This window comes from Corvus hawaiiensis, chromosome 3, assembly GCF_020740725.1.
Source record: "Corvus hawaiiensis isolate bCorHaw1 chromosome 3, bCorHaw1.pri.cur, whole genome shotgun sequence".
In the NCBI taxonomy this organism is placed as follows: domain Eukaryota; kingdom Metazoa; phylum Chordata; class Aves; order Passeriformes; family Corvidae; genus Corvus; species Corvus hawaiiensis.
Window position 1 is genome coordinate 4107964 of NC_063215.1, and position 18006 is coordinate 4125969.

Consider the following 18006-nt stretch of genomic DNA (forward strand, 5'->3'; position numbering starts at 1 on the left):
CCTTGGAGAGTTGCTGGTCTCTCTTCTTAAGACCTTATTTGTACACTGATGCTTTGACATCAAGAATGAGTTATTATTATAGTCTCTGGGAACTGGAAAACTGTAATTTTTTGTTCATGACTGGGAGAGATATATTGTAACATGGGCCTTCCCTCTCAGCATGGGGAGCTCTGAAGGGTTGATGCAAACATAAAAATGTATAACTGTATGAAAGAGGCAAATGACACTTGATTTTACAGAGAATAAATAGTTACAATGTGTGTGGCCATATCAAAACATGTAAACAATGAATGCAAGAGCAAATACTTCATGTACTACACCTGTTTTTCTTTGAATTTGCATGTGGAAGGGAAGGGTGAATGCAGATCTCAGGATGTGTAAGAAGAGAGTTTTACTACAGACCTTCCTTCAAAGAAAACACTAATAAATGTATTTTCTCTACTTGGGCACCTACTTTTACAAACCTTGAAGGAACATAGTATTTTTGAGTCCACAAATGTGACTAAAATTGGCTAGGGGGTTCAAAGGTTTTTATAGAAGAATGATAAAGAGGAGAGCATAAAACCCCCACACAGAGTGATGTTATGAGACTCATTTCCTTCCAAAATAACTTTCTTTAAAAGAAAGAATTAACAGCCTAAAACAGTCACTCTATTTTTATTTACATGGGTCCCTGCTATGAGTACATGTTTATGTGTGTGTGTGTTCCCATGGTTTAACCTCAGCTGGCAACTCAACCCCACACAGCCCCTCACTCACTCTGCCCTGGTGGGATGGGGGGTAGAATTGGAAGGATAGAAGGGAGAAAACTTGTGGGTTGAGATAAAGACCTTTAAGCAGGGGAAGTAAAAGTTGTGTAAGCAAGCAAAACAAAACAAAGAATTCGTTCAGCACTTCCCATGGACAGGCAGGTGTTCAGCCATCCCAGTGGGACCCCATCACATGGAACAGGGACTTGGGAAGACAAATGCCATCACTCCAAATGTCCTCCCCTTCCTTCTTCTTCCCCCAGCTTTATACGCTAAGCAAGACCCCACAAGGTCTGAGATACCCCTTGGGTCACCTGGGGTCAGCTGCCCTGTCTGTGTTCCCTCCAAAATCCTTGTGCACCTCCAGCCCATTCATGGGTGGGATGAGGAGCAGAAAAGGCCTCGACTCTGTGCAAGCCCTGCTCAGCAATAATGAAAACATCTCTGTGTCATTAACACCATTTTCAGCACAAACCCAAAACACAGCACAAAACAGCTACTGTGAAGAAAATTAACTCTGTCCGAGCCAAAACCAGCACATTTGTACACAATCACGTGAGAAACATCTGTACCACTGTGCCTTCCTGTGCAACTGAACTCAGAATAATTTACCTTTTCTAGATTTCTAAGATGCTATTCCTACGCCTTTATTTTCCCCCTTTATTTCCCATTTGAATGTCAGCAGGTCAAAAGGAACAGTTAATGCTGATGAATATTTCCCCCTCAGCAAAGATATGTGCTGGCCAGCCCAAGGCCAATGAATTGCAATTTCTAAACAGTGTCCCATTTATTTCTCCCCTTCCCCTTCCTCCCCTCCTTGCTTTTATATTTTTGTTGCTATAATTGTAGTTAAATTAGAAATAACTGACGGGCAAATCCAGTCAGATGGAAAGAAAATTGTGGGAGATTTATTTTATTTTGATAAAAAACTGACATAGCCTTTTGTTTTTGTCAAAAAAGGCTCTATTTTTCCTTGTACCATGAATTACGAAATCTATCACGAAATGGGTAAAAATTATTGAAGCAAATGGTGGTGTTAACCTGAAGGGGAAAATCATTAATGTTGATGTATTTCATTCAATTTTAAATGTAGAATTTATTTTATTTTATTTATTTGGCATTGGGGAACAAGGGAAAAGACAGGAGACTTGTAAAGGACTCTATGTGCCTTTAAGTCAAAACATCTATTTTAAAAAATGCTCTTCCCTCCTTCTACCTCTCTCCATTTTTTTAAATAAAGGATATGAGGTGGTGCTGGTAGTGGCGGTGGGTTTTTTTCCTAAGCAAAGAGGGCCCCCTCGGCACATTTTTCTTTTCAAATGTGAAATGAGGTGGAAAATCCTCATTTCACGACAGGAAGGACAAATATTGACATAAAGTTAATATTTGTCAGGAGCCCTAGAAGCAACCTGAGTGCTAAAATCTCATCTAGATGTATGTGCTGGTGTGTTTATGTATATAAATAAATAATAAATTTGCCTTGATGATGGGGGGAACCTGCAGAAAGCAAAGCCTGGTCGCTGAGGTGGAGGAGTTACCTGCAGAAGGTGGGCACACACGCATTCCACATATCATTTCTCTCTCCTTTTTGTGTGGAGCAGGACAAACAGGTGAATTTATGACCCCAAAGCACACATGTCCCCTTCCTCTGACGGGGTGCACAATATCCCAGCATGGTGTTCAGTAGCACATGAATATCTTCTCCATCTTTCCCACACATTTCTAGGGACTATGGTTGACTCTTTCTTTTTTCCCCAGTTTGTTCTCCCTCTCACACACGTGTGTGTGTGTGCGTGTGTAAACATGTACAAATAGAACTTCTGTAATCCAATTTCACCCATTGCGGGGGGATGCTTCTGGAATTTATCACTGTTATTGTTCATCACCAATGTAAATAGCACATGTCAGCTCAATATTCAGTGGTCACTCAGTATTTATTAAGTCCTGTCCACTCTGGCCTTTTTTAGAGGAAAGCCCTGGGGCAGGTTAGCTGCTGGCCATGACACGCAGCATCACTTATCTGTTCTCATTGATTATCAGAGTCAGCTGTGGCCAGGACTCACTTTTTCTTCTCCTCTCAGACCCCTCTTACAAGCACCCCTGCTTGGATTTTCATGAGGAAATAATCAGATTAGGGCTTCAGTGGCGAGTTCATATGGAGTTCTCTTTCTCCAATGTGCTACTAACTGAATAAACGTGTTTTGTGGTAAATTGTAAATGACATTATGATTACTAAGGCCAGCATGGGTTTCATTTAAAAGTGATCGAAATTGCAGGCTGCAGAAATTGTGACTGGCAGATAAGGCCATTTGGAAGGAGACAAGCAATGATGCGTGTGTGTGCATGGGTGTGTGTGTGAGTGTGAACAGGAAACCAAGCCAGCTCCCTTTGCAAGGCAGGCAGAGCAAAGGAAGGTCCTGGGAAATCATGAAATATCATCGAATCCCATTTGTAGACATGAGAAATGTCACCAGGGGGAGACGGGGTGTTTCCGGGAGAGCCGTGGATGAGATGTGTCAGCCTTTGTGGGCAGGCTGCCGGTGGCACGGCACATCCTCCCAGTGCTCCGGGGCCAATTCCAATGTCTCTGAGCACAGCATTTCCACTTCTGTTCTGAACAGAGTTGTTCCTCGCTCTCTTTTTGCCTCCAGCGCACACCAACAGCAAAATACTACTGCAAAGTACTTACGCTGATAAAGCAAAAAAATACGGGGAAAAGCAAGAAAAGGAAAGCAAATTTTAAACTGATGTCTAAAAATAGGGGGTTTTGTACAGATCTCATCTCACTTGGACATCCTCCCTGAGCAGAGCTCGACAATTATGTAATTCCATAGCTTCCCTCGGTGACGTGCAGAGGGAGAACTCATACTGGGGAATGCTCACAGACCATGGTCTGCACATGACAATTCCCCTGCAAATACGTAGTAGGTGAGTACCCATAGGATCCAGGCTTTGAGATGTGCCTAAAGGAAGAGGCCAGAATTATTTAATTGAATCATAGAATGGCTTGGGTTGGAAGCGACCATAAAGATCATCCAGTTCCAACACTCCTCTTGTGGGAAGGGACACCTTCTACTGGATCATGTTGCTCAGAGCCCCATCCAATATTTCTCATGGTTCATTCCTTTTCTAGGAGTCTGCTACTTTTATCTGGCAGAAATTTTCACATAGTGTGTCCTTGAAAAGGGATGCCCTTTTGTCCTAATGTCCTTCTATTCGTCCAGAAGTTTGTGACTCTCAGGGATGTTGCTGTCCCTTATTTTTTATGTGAACTGGATACTGTCCCCAAGTGCTGAATGAGGAGCACAGGGTTAGTTTGGACATTGGCCACACTTTGTCCAATACATTTGTGAGCACAGCTGACTAAGGAGGGAGCAGGCTGGGTGAGGGAAGGAGGATTCTCACTGGGTACAGCAGCAAATTCCTCCTTTGATTTTATTTTGAAGAGAGGAAGGAAAAAGAGAAACACACATCTTTTCCTAACATGCTCCAGGCAGAAATGTTTATGGTTTTGGTGCCCATATCTGAACTCATTTACTTTTATTCTCTCTTTATAATCAGTGGTGACCTCATCGTTAGCGCCTGAGGCACAATTTCTCTCATCTTAAAGCAGAGACCTGTATTTGTTCAGATGGAGCACACTGTAAACTTATAGTGCCTTTCAGGACTTTTGACAAAGGTATGAAGTGGCAGCACAAGGGGGAATGGCATCAAACTAACAAGAGTAGGGTTCAATTTGATGCTGGGAAGAAATTCTTTACTGTGAGAATGTTGAGGTACTGGTCTCCCAGAGAAGCTGTGGATTCCCCACCCCTGAAAGTGTTCAAGGACATGTAGGATGGGGCTCTGAGAAACCTGGTCTAGTGCAAAGGTTGGAACTAGATGATATTTAAGGTCCAACCTTTCAACCCAAACCTTTCTGTGAGTCTATGATTTTATCTCAGAAGACTGTGTGGATTACATCTCTTCTCTACAGAGCCTTCCATGAAAGAATCCTCTTGACTTGTCTCCAGAGACACCTGGGAAGGGATTTACTGGCAAATCCTGAGATATGTGTAAGGATCTTCACCCCTGTTACATTCAGTGAAAGAACAAAGTGTGACCTGAAGTGTCTTTTGCACTCCCATCGATTGTGTGTTACATCTACAAATGTTGCAGCTACCAAAAGAAGTCCACATGACACTCTGCACTTGTATTTCGGTGACAGGGTTCCACCTCTGGTCAATAAAGTTAGAGGATAGTAAAGTGTAATCCAGATGACTAAACGGAAGTATTTTAGGGTGAATTTCATTGGTTTTAAACTTCTTTGTATTGATGGCTGTGGAATTGGGTGTGTTTCAGTTTTCACAGATGTGTGTTTAGTGTAATTTCTAGTGCTGTGGCGTGGTGTTCTTGAAGGGCATAGGTTTTCTGTAGACCCTGTGTCACACGTCTCAGGTACCTCAGGGCATCCCAAACAAATCTAGACACCTGCCTGTGAGAAAATGGTTGAAATTCCAGATCTCCACTGACTGCAGTGGGAGTTTGGACATTTGGAACATGTGTCAGAGTCTCCTATAGTTGTAGGTATCTGAAACTGGTGGTTTCTTCCAGCTCTAGAACTTGATGAGGTGGTTCATCACTGGAGCAGATTAATGATGTTCTGGTCCTTTCTAGTGTTTTGTGTTTGAAGCACAGTCTTTGTGAGAGGGATGAGACAGCATTTTGTAGAATTAAATTGTCCTCCCAAAGAACTGCACTTATGTCCTGACTCATCACCCTGCTGCAGGCTTGAGATCAGGGAAATGTAGAAGACACAGGGACAGAGGAACATAGTGCTGGGTCAGACAAAATGTCTGTCTTGCATGTCTGCTTGTTCAATGGATATCATAGTTTGGCATCTAGAAAGAGCAAGGTAGGTGTATGTGATGCTTCTCTGTCATTTGTTTTCAGTCTTCAACAATTTTCAGTGCTAGGACATCTAGAGGTAGATGCAGTTTCTACCTATTTGATATCCCTCAGTGCCCAGGCTTCTCTTAAAACTGTGTAAAATTTTAGCACTGACAATGTGACTTTAAATTTGGAGTGGGAAAATAAGGAGCTATTAAAAAAAATTTGAGATGATGCCTGAAACAATTAATTTCTTTTCCTCATCTCCCTTTATTCTCTTCCAGGAATTTACAGAGATGACAGTAAGTGCCTCTTCAAGCCCTCAGTACAAGGCTACTTCTGCAAACAGACAGATCATGCACTTGTCATCTTAGAAAACTTGGACTCCAGTGTGAGCAGCCAGAGACTGTTCCCAGTAGTTACAATGACTGACAGTTTTATGGATACCTTCAGTGATGAGACCCCTCCTTCTTTGTGTTACCCTGCAGAGCATCGTTCTACTTTCTTCTCTGTTCTGCCGTCCACCAAACTCACCACAGTTTGCTTCCCAGACTTGGCACCTCTGGCTTTCAGACTCTACCTCCTCAGTGGCCAAAACACAACCAGGCTGCCCCTGGCCATATTCTTCACTGAACCACTCAGCCTTCGTGTTTTCATCCAAGGGAATTATGTCTCTCCGACCCCATCTTCTTTTTCAATGAACAAAGGGGCAGGAGCCAATTACTTCAGCTTTGAGGACAACCTTCTCTATGTTCTGCTTCATGAGATGGAGCCCGTGGAAATAGTTGCTGGCCTTTCCCTTCTTGTGGCTTTCACTGTAAATGAGGCTGTTGGGGAAGAGGGTGAGGCAATCATAGTACGTCGACTGGCTGATTTCTTGAAGATTGGTCATGACCAAGTCAGAGTAGCCCATAATGTGCTGGGAGGTGAAAGCACGCTGAAGGTAATCTCAGCCAATGCCAGCAAAAAGAGGTATCATTGCCCCAACATGGCATTTTGCACAGCCTTTCAGAGCAGATATGGCCCATGGGAAGAGGGGACACAACCAGCGAGCACCCGACCTCTGCATCCACCTGATGGGGCTGGTCCATCAAGAGTGCTGATCACTGAGATTGGTGATCTGCCGGGTCGTCCAAGAAATGGGTTGACAAGTGACAGCCTAAAGAGTTTGGCCAGAACAATTATCAACACTCATCAGACTGGAGACCTTCAGAGTGGCCTTGGCTTGCCAGTTGATACCTTAATGGTGACCGAGTCTGCCTTGCTGTCCCCAGCAGAAGGTAACAGTAGGTAAGCAGCACATGTATCACCATCAGATACTGATTTAAGTGTAGTGAGGCAATTCATCCACTTGATCTGCTTATTAAGTAAGTTCTCCATTAACTGAAATATGATTAACCATGCTGAAACACTTTATAAAATTTCCATGACTTGCCCAGAGAAGCTGTGGCTGCCCCATCCCTACAAGTGTCCAAGGCCAGGTTGGACAGGACTGGGAGCAACCTGGTCTTTTGGAAGGTATCCCTGCCCATGGCAGGGGGTGGAACAAGATCATCTTTAAGGTCCATTCCAACACAAACCATTCTATGATTCTGTGATGTCAGAGCTATGCCCAAGTACTAGCTGGACTCACAAGTATCAATTACCATGTTTTTCTGCTGGTGCTTATGAATCTCTGTGGTGGAGAGATATCAGTGGTGCTTTAAATGAGGAACAGGGTTCCTGGAAGTCTGCCTTGAAACTATAAAGAATTGGGTTAATTCAGGCTATCATAGCTCTTAAATTCTAAACAATTAAATTTATGAATGTTTATAAATTGATGTGGCAGTGGGGATGTGTTATTGAAGATGGGTTGTTGTCTTAGCTATCTTGAAGATCTAAACATTTATTCATATACTTCTAAAATTTAAGGCCGCAAAAGTCTATTTAATCTTTTACTTCAATATCCTGCATGATACAGGCCACTACTCTTCACTTTGATGCCTTAGTGTCAATCTTTCTTTTTAGCTAAAATTCTAGATAACCATCTGGTCTTGATGATACAAGAGCTGGACACATCCAGTACTACCTGAACATGTGTCTAGATGTTGGATGCTATTCCTGTTCTTGCTGTCACAAATACTTGCCCATTTTCTCGTCAGCCTCTGCCTTCAGTTTCTCATGAGAGCTTCTGTGGAAGGTATCTTTTCAGCTTTATACCGGCTAGCGCTTATATTTCAATGCCTTAGAAAGCCTCGAGCAGCCTTGAGAGGTAGCAAGGGTGATCTAGCACTTTAGTAGCTCTAAAATCGGTACCTGAATCAGCTGCAGAGCAAATACCATCAGCAGAAGCAAAGAGGGAGAAATATAGCTCCCTGCTTGCTCAATTCCCTGCAGTTAGAAGCCTTCAAATGAGACAGACGACCAGAGATGTTTACAGGAAGGTAGCTGAGCTGAGAGAGAGCCTTTGCCTCCCCTCGACCATCTTTTTATTCGGAGAAGGGGCAAGGGGATGACTGGGGGCGGACCCGGGGTGAGCGGCCAATCAGACACTGCTGAAGAGTCTGAGTTACATTTGGCTTTGCCCGCGCTTGGAACAAAGGAACTCGGAGCACATGTCTTTGGGAGGGGGGGATGGGAAGCTCAAAACAGGCAGCAACAAGCTTCCTGTTCTTTCCTCCACTTTTACATCAGTAACTTTATGGGCATTGAATCTTCCTCCTCCTCCTCCATGTACCTTCAGATAATCAAATCACTTCACTGTCTACTTTGAAAAATATTTGGAAGGTTTGAGTTCTGGTGAGTGTTTCTTTCTTTCTTTATCTCTGTTTTCTGAATCCTTTTGGAAGTGTGCATGACTTAAGGTTTCCTTCTTGGTGGATTCCCCAGCTCTGAACATTTTAAAGATTCAGCTGGACAGAGTGCTGGGCCACCTTGACTAGACCATGATTTTTCCAAGAAAGGTTGGACCACACCATCATTGAGGTTCCTCCCAACCTGGTATTCTATGATTGTACAGTATTGTGCCAAAGGCAAAAGTGGTATAAAATCCCATTTTCTACTGGCACAATTCAATGATCCCATTAACCCATTCTCCCACAGAAACAGGAGAGCTCATGGTCTTCTGTTTGCTCACTGTATTCTTCAATTCCTTTTTGGTTCTAACTTTCCAGAACCCAGTTCTGTCTGTTTGCCCAAATCCTACATCCCACATGATCTGGGCCCCCATATTTGACTTTTCTGTTTGTAATTTATCAGCCCACAAACCCTCCTATGCATTTTATCAGTAGTGGCTTTATATTTGTATCTCCATGCAGATACAGCAACAGACCTGCATCTCATTTTGACAGAACAACACAGGAAACTCCTTTTCTCTACAATAATTTCCCACTGGAGCTCCCTTTTGAGGTCTGCCAGTTAGAGAGTTCTTGGTCGGTTTTGTACATACTAAATTTTATTGATATTCAATACCTAGACCCACTTTTTGAAGGTTGTTTTTCCCTCTCCTCCACAGCAACAAACAACCCTTTCTCTCCCTCCTTCCTCTGTCCCTGTCTTGCTCTTTTCAGCCTCTTAAAGCCACTATTTGCACAGACATTGCCAGATGTCAGGCTTTATCTACAGAGGAGGCTGTGAGGAGCAGGGCTGGGATGGGAGCAGACAGCAGTGTATTTCAGCATCAGATCCTGAAACTGTATTAAAAGCATATGGGTAATATGGAAAAAGGTAATATCCCATCTGTTTTTAATAGGGGACATGGGATTTGATGTTTGGCAACTTTATTGTGTACTCTCTTGATATTGCATAATGGTTTTTTTTGATGTTGTGCACTACTGAGCCTTACCCAAGTGTAAGTATATTCCATATATTCCATCTATGCAAGAAAGAAATTGGATTTGTCTAAGACTTACCCTCTGTAATTAATACCACATCCTCTCCCATTTACTGCTGACCCCTGGACCATCCTGATGTCTGCCAGCGATACAAACTGCTGTTCTCATGCTTAACTTTTTTAGTAGACACTGTGTGGCTTGTGGTGGAGAAGCAGCCACAGGGAGGACACTGGTCTGTGACTGTAGGAGTCTTTATTTTGGTTTGTGGTTTTGTTTTTGGTTTGTTGGTTTCAGATGTAGGTGGGGGTTTTTGTTTGTTTGAGGTTTTGTTGTTTTTTTTTTTTTTTTTTTTTTTGGAGGGTGGTAGGATTTTATTTTTTTTTCTTTTGGGTTTGTTGGTTTTTGTTTTTTTTTAATTTTTGCTTTTATGCTTTTGGTTTTGGGGTTTTGCTGTTTATTTGCAGTATTGCATTAAGCCCAGTGAGAAATTATTATTTTCAAGATCAAATCTTAAATCAGGGCCAAATTCTGAAGGCATGCTGTATTTTGTATCAGCAAAACCAACATCACAGTTGTGAGTGGGGGTGTTTGTGTTGCACTGGAGGACACTGTAAAATGGGACAGCAGAAAAATGACATGAAAATTTTTACAGGGGGTGGGGAGACCCTGGCACAGGGTGCCCAGAGAAGCTGTGGCTGCCCCATCCCTGGAAGGGTCCAAGGCCAGGCTGGATGGGGCTTGGAGCAACCTGGGATAGTGGAAGGTGTCCCTGCCCATGGCAGGGGGGCTGGAACTGGATGATCTTTAAGGTCCCTTCCAACCCAAAGCATCCCATTATTTACACCATCCCAAGACATGATCCCAAGAGATCATTTAAAGGAGGGAAGCACCTGTTGTGTGCCAGCAAGGAAACCTCAAGACTGCTTTTTCAGGCAGAAATGACACCTCCACACTGGGACTGCTCTCCCAGCTGAGGTTTGCTTCCTATCTGTGCACACTCTGTGAAAAAATTCCAAGCACCAAGGATCAGGAGAGCTCTCTAGGAAGAAGGCTGTTTTACTACAGACACAAGAGCAGTGCTTGCTTAAAGCCACAGATTTACTGTCCCATATATGGGAGGACCAGGGATCTTTCTTGAAGAGAACACTCACATCACCAAATCATAGGACTGCCTCAGAACTCATCCACCCTCAGCTGCTCGGGCTCCTCTGCACTGTTATTTATTGCTCCCCATCAGTCATAGCTTTTCTGGAATTACTCATGGCTGACATTTCTGATGCAATAAAGCCACAGATAACCTGTGAAATGAAATCAGGGTTTTCCTGTTGGGACATGTACTGTCCCCACTGTCTATCTGTCTCCATTTAAGCAGCACATGCTGGCACAGACATGGATAAATGGGCTGGGATTACAAGTCAGACTAAGTATTCCATGTATTTTTCTGTGGAAGGAAAAGAGGAATATTTTCACACCTCAGTCATGCAAAACCAACTGGACCATCAGATATGCACAGAACCTGCACTCCTGCCAGGTTCTCCCTGGGCTTTGAGAGCGGTGAATCAACATCTCTGCAAGGAGGCTGAAGCCAGGGGAGGGTTGGTCTCTTCTCCCAGGTAACAAACAACAGGATAGGAAAAAGCACCCTCAAGTTGCACTAGCAGAGATTTATGCTGGATATTAGGAAACAAATCCTTCACTGAAAGAGTGGTCAGTGAAGGCATTGGGACAGGCTGCACAGGGCAGTGGTGGAGTTGCCATTCCTGGAAGTGCTCAAAAGGCTTGTGAATGAATGGGGCATTTGGGGACATAGTTTAGAGGTGAATACAGGGGAGCTGGGTTAATGGCTGGACTCAATAATCTTAGAGGTATTTCCCAACCTTAATGATTTTATGGGTCTATGACACAACAACAGCAAAAAACTGTTTAATCAGCACAGACTGGAGGTTCATTTGCAGCCCAGAACAGTGAGGCTGAAGGGAGCCTTGAAAACCCTGCTGTGGTCAGGTACTAGTCAGTAAATCTGTATACCACACTGCCAAACCTTTAAAAAATATGGCATGTCTGTTTTGATTTGAAGTTCTTTTATACATGATTTTAATTTAACTCCTTTGTTAGGGTCACTTCAAGCACGGCTCATTAATTTGACAAGGGAAGACAGAGGTGATTGCTGTGACTGCTATAGTCTTGCACAGCTGGAGAGTCAGGGATGTCTATCACATAGTTTATCTTCCTGTGAATGTCTGTATAATATATACTGTGATGCATTTACAGATACAAATCCCTGTTTTGCAAAATCTTCCTAATATCAATATAAATCTGAAAGAACAAGAAGCACAATGGTGAATGTATTGTGTATGTTTGTGCAGGTGCCTTCATACAAAATCAGGAAAATAATTCTGGACAGTCATCCAGAAGCCATTTAATCCCTATCCCCACACTACAGCAGGGTGCTTTGCTCCTTCTTGGTGGACCTTTAACCTGCTACAAACTGAAATATTTTTTTGTTAAGCGTTATGTTTGAGGTAACATGTGAAAAATGGTGCTTGGGCAGGAAATTTGAGGCTCACAGCAAGGAATAAAATGGAAGCAAATTATTAAAGAATGGCTCATTCCAACAGCAATTCCCATGCAGAGCACTGAATGAGATATTACTACTAATTCTCTGTGTCACATGGCACATACACAGGCAGGCAGGGCTGGAGATCAAACCAGATGAATTCTGACACCTCCTAACCCAAAGTGATTTGGTAACCTCTGTGCAGATTTCAGGCAGGCTGATGTGTGGAGTTGCATAGGGTTTTGTAAAAAAAGACATGACAACTTTTTTCCCTGCATGAGGATCCAAGTTTTTCCTCCAGAGAGCAGGCAAAGGCAGGATGCTAAAATTCTCCATGTCAAGAGGTGCAGATATTGTAGCACTTGAGGTTATATCGAAGTTTTATCTGTCACACACACCTCAAGTGAAGGTGTGGAAAAGATGATATTCAGGAGCTTAAACTAAGCTTAAAATCTCCTTTAATTTAAACTTACTTAATTTTAGGTTAGATAGTCACATAGACAGTGTAGAGGGCATATTCTTATATAGAATGTGCCTTTTATTCACAGTTGATGTACAAAAAAGACAAATTCAGTTCAAGTAAGTAAAAGGAAAGACATTAAAATGATCACGAAAATGGAGGTTATTTTAAGAAGTAAGGAATAGAATCATAAAACCATTAAGTAAAGAGTTTGTTTCACTTGGCAAAGCAAATTTGGGAGGATATAATTTTATCTCTGAAAATATGTTGCAAGACTGAATACTGGTGAGGAATCTCTTGATAATAATGGACAATGACAGCACAGGAACAAATGAGTATAAGACATCGAGAGGTGAATTTGCACTTAAAATTAAAAGTAGGCTCCTCCTCATATAATAAACAAGAGGAACTTTGCAATAGAACAGAAAAGAGAACATTTCACATTTCTATTCAATTCTATTTTCATGATTTTTTCCACACATGGCCAAAATTATATTGTGAATTTTATTTACTTACTTGTTTATTTATTTAATAGTCTGGGGATAGTTAAGGTGGCCAACATGTCATTTAGCAGTCTAGTAAAATGGTGGGAAAGTCCACGGAATAACCTACAGGGTTTTCCATCAGAGGAGTGGGATTCTGTAATGGGTTCTTTATAGAAGCAATGGGATAAGAAATGTCATGAGAACGAAGAGAGGGTCAATACTTATATAGAAAGTGTTATGTCATATAAAACTGCCTGATCAAGTTGTACTTTAGGAACCAGGATCAAATTTTTATTGCCAATTCATAATTCTTTTCCTACTGGGAAACTGAGTAGTTGAGAGATGGGCTGTAAGAGGTGGATGCTCATCGGGAACTCAGAGACTCAGACACATCTTCCCACAGAGAAGATGGTTACAGTGCATGTAAAAAGAGTTTGTGTGACAGGATTCTGTGTCAATAGAATATTGGTCTGTCTGATCAAAAGTGAAGTTTTAACCTCTTACTAGTTTTTTGCTTCTGGTAAAACTGAAACTGGTCATCAAAGCTGAATTGTCAGTGTCAGGAAGACCTGGTCATACCAGGGATGCCAATGTTACAAAGGTCTTTAATTATGTAGATATTAGGCCCCAGATCTATTATTTTAGCTTTTTGTTTTCTTCATATTTAAATCAAGGAGGGAAAACTAAGGAAGCATCTTTTGACCTCAGTCCATGGTCAGTAGAGTAATTGAATTGCAACTTAAGCAGAAGTATTTGTCATTCAGGGACTGTTCCAAACAACCAAAAAATATGATGTCTGTCCATAAGATTGTTTGGTTTTGAACAGGAAGTTACCAAAAGCAGCCCTTTGTGTGTGGGCCTTGTGTGAAGCCAGCATTTCCCTAGCAAGTTTTCAAACAAATCTCCAAACTACCATTCATGGATCTTCACATTGCCTCTGAAATAATAGTAGATAAGTAAAAAAATAGTTTTTCACCACTGCTCTCCTGAGCAGGAACCCTTCTGACAGCGTAGGAGTTAAACGGTCTATCACCAAGATATATTTCACCTCTAAGCCTTAAATTTTAAATTAAGTTTCTGTTAGTATATCGTCTACATGGCAAATATATCCAAGAATTTGTCATTCCCACTCATAGGTGACAGCTGTGGATTCAGGCAATTAAAAGTTCTACCCACCAGATAACTCTGGTGGAAATCACAGCTTGCTCTGACAATGGCCTTCCAAAACTCAACTGGCTCCTCTGCAGGAAAGGAGCAGGAGGTAGGAAAGGTGAAAGGAGAGTAGGAGAAAGCAGAGGAAGAGGAAGGTGGAGAGGGTTGGAGAAATTCAGGAAAAGGAGCACAGGACTTTATATGTCCCTATGGGAGGAAGGAAGGATCAATTGCCACATATTCTCCACACCAGTCGTGGTCTTTGAAACTGAAGGGTTTGTGTTATTACATCTCAGTTAAAAATGAAGAGGGTCAGCTCAAGAGAAGCTATTCCCTATTCCAATGTTCCCTCAGAAATTAACGTTCAGACATGTGCAGGAGATCCAGGAGTGTCCCTGTCATGCTTCTCAAACACTATAAAGAGATCTGATCCCAGCACTGGTACCCTGGTGCTGTCAAACAAAACCTGCCTTGCTTGTGTCACATATGGATTTATTTTCCCTCCTAACAACCAACGGGACCTACAACATAAGTGATGATTTACAAGACACAGGCAACAGCAGAGAGGAGCTGCCAGCCACGTCTCCAAGGGACCAATCCTGTCCCCACTCAGCCTTATTTAACATGTGAGTGGTGTCACCACTATCAGCAGAGCTTGTCTGCTGTGACATTCGAGTGAGTGACGGCCGTGTCAGCTCCCAGACCACCCCGCTCTGCTGTCGCTCACACTCTTGTCCTGCAGTGAGCGTCTGATGGGAAAGGGGGAAAAATTCTTCCACATGTTTGTTAGCAGGAATCTGGTGAGCAAAGGGTTAAATGGCTTGGGCTGCTGGCTGTTTGTGGGGAAGTGTGCATGTGTGTATATGTATATGAGTGTGTGTGTGTATACATATATGTATAAAAAAAATATATTTATATATATATATACATACACGGGCACCTTGGTTTGGCTGTAGGACCTCGTGCCCGCAGGCCACAGTCACATTATCATCTGGAAATTGGATAACGACAGCACAATGACAAATCCAGGTTGCCTGCAATAAGGTGCTAATCCCTTTGCTTTAATATCGGAGCAGCGTGTAATGATGTTTGGACATCACTCCAGTTTACTGACGACCCCACTGGGGCCGGCAATAGAAGCGTACAACTGTCTAACAAGCCATCAGGTGACCGCCGTCGTCAAAGCAACGGGGGATGCAATCTAATCTTCCCTCCATCCCTTCCAGCTCCCAATAAGGACCAGATTATAGAAGTGGCCCATCAATGCTTGGTAACTCGAATCAATTAACGTTAATTCGCACAATGCTATGATGTATTGTGATCACTTTCATTTCGGAGAAGGGGGAAGAAATTGCTATAATTCACCTAAAATGAGGTTGTCTATGGTGCTGAGGTATTAATTGGGTGTCCATATTAAATGGAAAAGGAGCACGGTAGTGAAGGAAAAGTGGATGAGTGACTCTCTTGGCTGCTATTGACCTATCAGAAGAAGACAGTGCCCTTTTCCTTTGCTTTTATCTATTACAGTTTTCCCTATTGCGTGTCAAGTTGATGTATTATAAAAAATTCATTTGGTGACCTTCCACCCCCCTAGCAGATTAAACAATTTCACTGGGATGGCATCATTAACAGGGCCTTGCATTTAATGATGATTTCTCTAAAAGGCCACGGAGATTCGATTTTAAGCTAACAGATTTATTGCACTATTATAACATATCGTAAAAAACTGTACCACCTACGGTCTGGTTTTAGGATAGAAACTGTTTAAGAGTTTATGTGGAGCTTAAAGTGGTATTACCTTGGGATACGCAGCACGGCAAAGCTCTGACCTCCGGCGGGATGCTGTTTACATTTAATAAAAGACATTTCTCTGACAGTAAACTTGGGGAGTGTGTTATGGAGGAGGCCTGGCTTAGCTCCTCGCCACTGGCTTTGTAAATAGGGGCATTTCCACTCATCTACAGCAATTAAGGGAAGTCACTAATGAATCTGGAGGATGTTTCTCTCTTATCTGATGCATCTGCACTATCCCTCTCCTTCTAAAGGCTTCTGGTGATCCCACATCTAGACCCTTCATCAGCTTCGTTGTCCTAATGAAAGAAGGGCCTAGAGGGAAAGTCATAGGAGGAGAGGCTGAGGTCACTTGATTTGCTCAGCCTGGAGAAGAGGAGACTGAGGGGGGACTCATCACAGTTACAACTTCCTCGTGAGGGGAAGAGGAGAGGCAGACACTGATCTCTGCTCTGAGTGACCAGTGACCTGAGGAAATGGCATGAAAATGTGTCATGGTTGGATATGAGGGAAAGTTTCTTCCCCCAGAGGGTGGTTGGGCACTGAACAGGCTCCCCAGGGCAGTGGTCACAGAACCAAACCTGGCAGAGTTCAAGAAGAGCTTGGACAATGCTCTCAGGCACAGGGTGGGATTCTTGGGTCTGTCCTGTGCAGGGCCAGGAGCTGGACTCGATGATTCTCTTTGGTTTCTTTGTATAATGTGTGAAAATATGGGAATTGGTGGAAATAAAAGTCATCCTTCAAATGTCTTTTCTTGCTTAAAATAGGAATGACATCAGACTCCTCATTGTCTTCTGATGCTCATGCCTCTCTTCCCTGTCTGTATTAATTAGTGATAAGATCTGCAGGGGGAGGCAAAGCTCCAACAGTGCACCTGAGAGGGCAGAGGTCTGGCTTATTTTGTCATCCCATGACATCAGAACCCATTCTCACCCAAAGATATTAAATTCCTCACAATCCTTTCAGTGAATCTGTGCCTACTTTGTCTTCCACAACTTTTCAGCTTGCCTATCCCCTATCCTTGCTGCACCTCCCTTTCTTGAATTCCTGTTTTGAATTCATCAGCAATCTCCACCTTTTCAAAAACAAAGAAAGATGTCTCTTTGGCTGGATCATGATTCATTTAGTCATATTAGTCCTGAAATTCTTCCCAATTTCCTTCCCCTTCCAAGGATATATTGATTTTACAACACTAGCATTGCAGACATACCAGACAACTGTTCGATTAATTTCAACATCTATTAGGAAATTAAATATGCCAGGGGCTGCTCTTTGGCACCAAGGCCAGCTGACATATTTCAGTGTGGCCTCATCCAAACTTCCAAGTGAGAATATTTTCTGACTGTATAAGCTCCCAGACCATTTGGGAATTGTTCTGGACTTCGGCATTAGACCTAAACCACAGCTTGAGAGGGGCTGACAGTTTAATGGTAGAGATGATCAGGTGTCAGTGCCAAGGCTTGTTTTTGGCATCATTTAGTTTTCTAGTAGACACATATCCATCAGCTTTAATGAACCTTTCACCCAGGCTCTCATCCTGGCCTCCTTCCCCTTGAAATCAATTGATAATAGCAGTTATTGTTTATTACTATTATTATTATTATTACTATTGTTGTTGTTGAAATTATTATGATGATATGATATAGCTATATTAGTAATATTACTATATTACATTAGATTAGATATCAGGAAGAAATTCTTCCCTGTAAGGGTGGTGAGGCCCTGGCACAAGTTGCCCAGAGAAGCTCTGGATGCCCCACCCCTGGAAGAGTCTGAGGCCAGGTTGGATGGGGCTTGGGGTACCCTGGGATAGTGGAAGGTGTCCCTGCCCATGGCAGGGTGTTGGATCAAGATGATTTTTATGATTTTATGATTGTAGTTATTATTGCAATTGTAAATAAAATGACAAATTCTCCTTGATTTCAGGGATACTTCATTTCCTCTGCCCTAAATTTCTCTACCAAGTTTCTCAATTAATCCATAATACCTGCAGCAAACCCTCTAGTTTCTATGCCCTCTAACTCCCCCACTGCTAAAGGACAGGCACTTGCTCTCCTGTGGAGCCTCAGCCTGTTCAGCAGACATGTGTTGGCGCTGATGGTGACAGGATCAGGGATTCCTGGTGTCCCTG

General features: G+C 42.6%; 1 protein-coding gene across 1 annotated transcript in view; it reads left to right on the forward strand.

Annotated features, from left to right (window-relative positions):
- PKHD1 (PKHD1 ciliary IPT domain containing fibrocystin/polyductin) overlaps positions 1-18006 on the forward strand; it is a 244172-nt gene that overhangs the window by 209015 nt on the left and 17151 nt on the right. Inside the window, exon 60 of the mRNA XM_048299521.1 lies at positions 5903-6908. Within this exon, the coding sequence (XP_048155478.1) occupies positions 5903-6908 (1006 nt within the window). The remainder of the gene's footprint in view (positions 1-5902; positions 6909-18006) is intronic.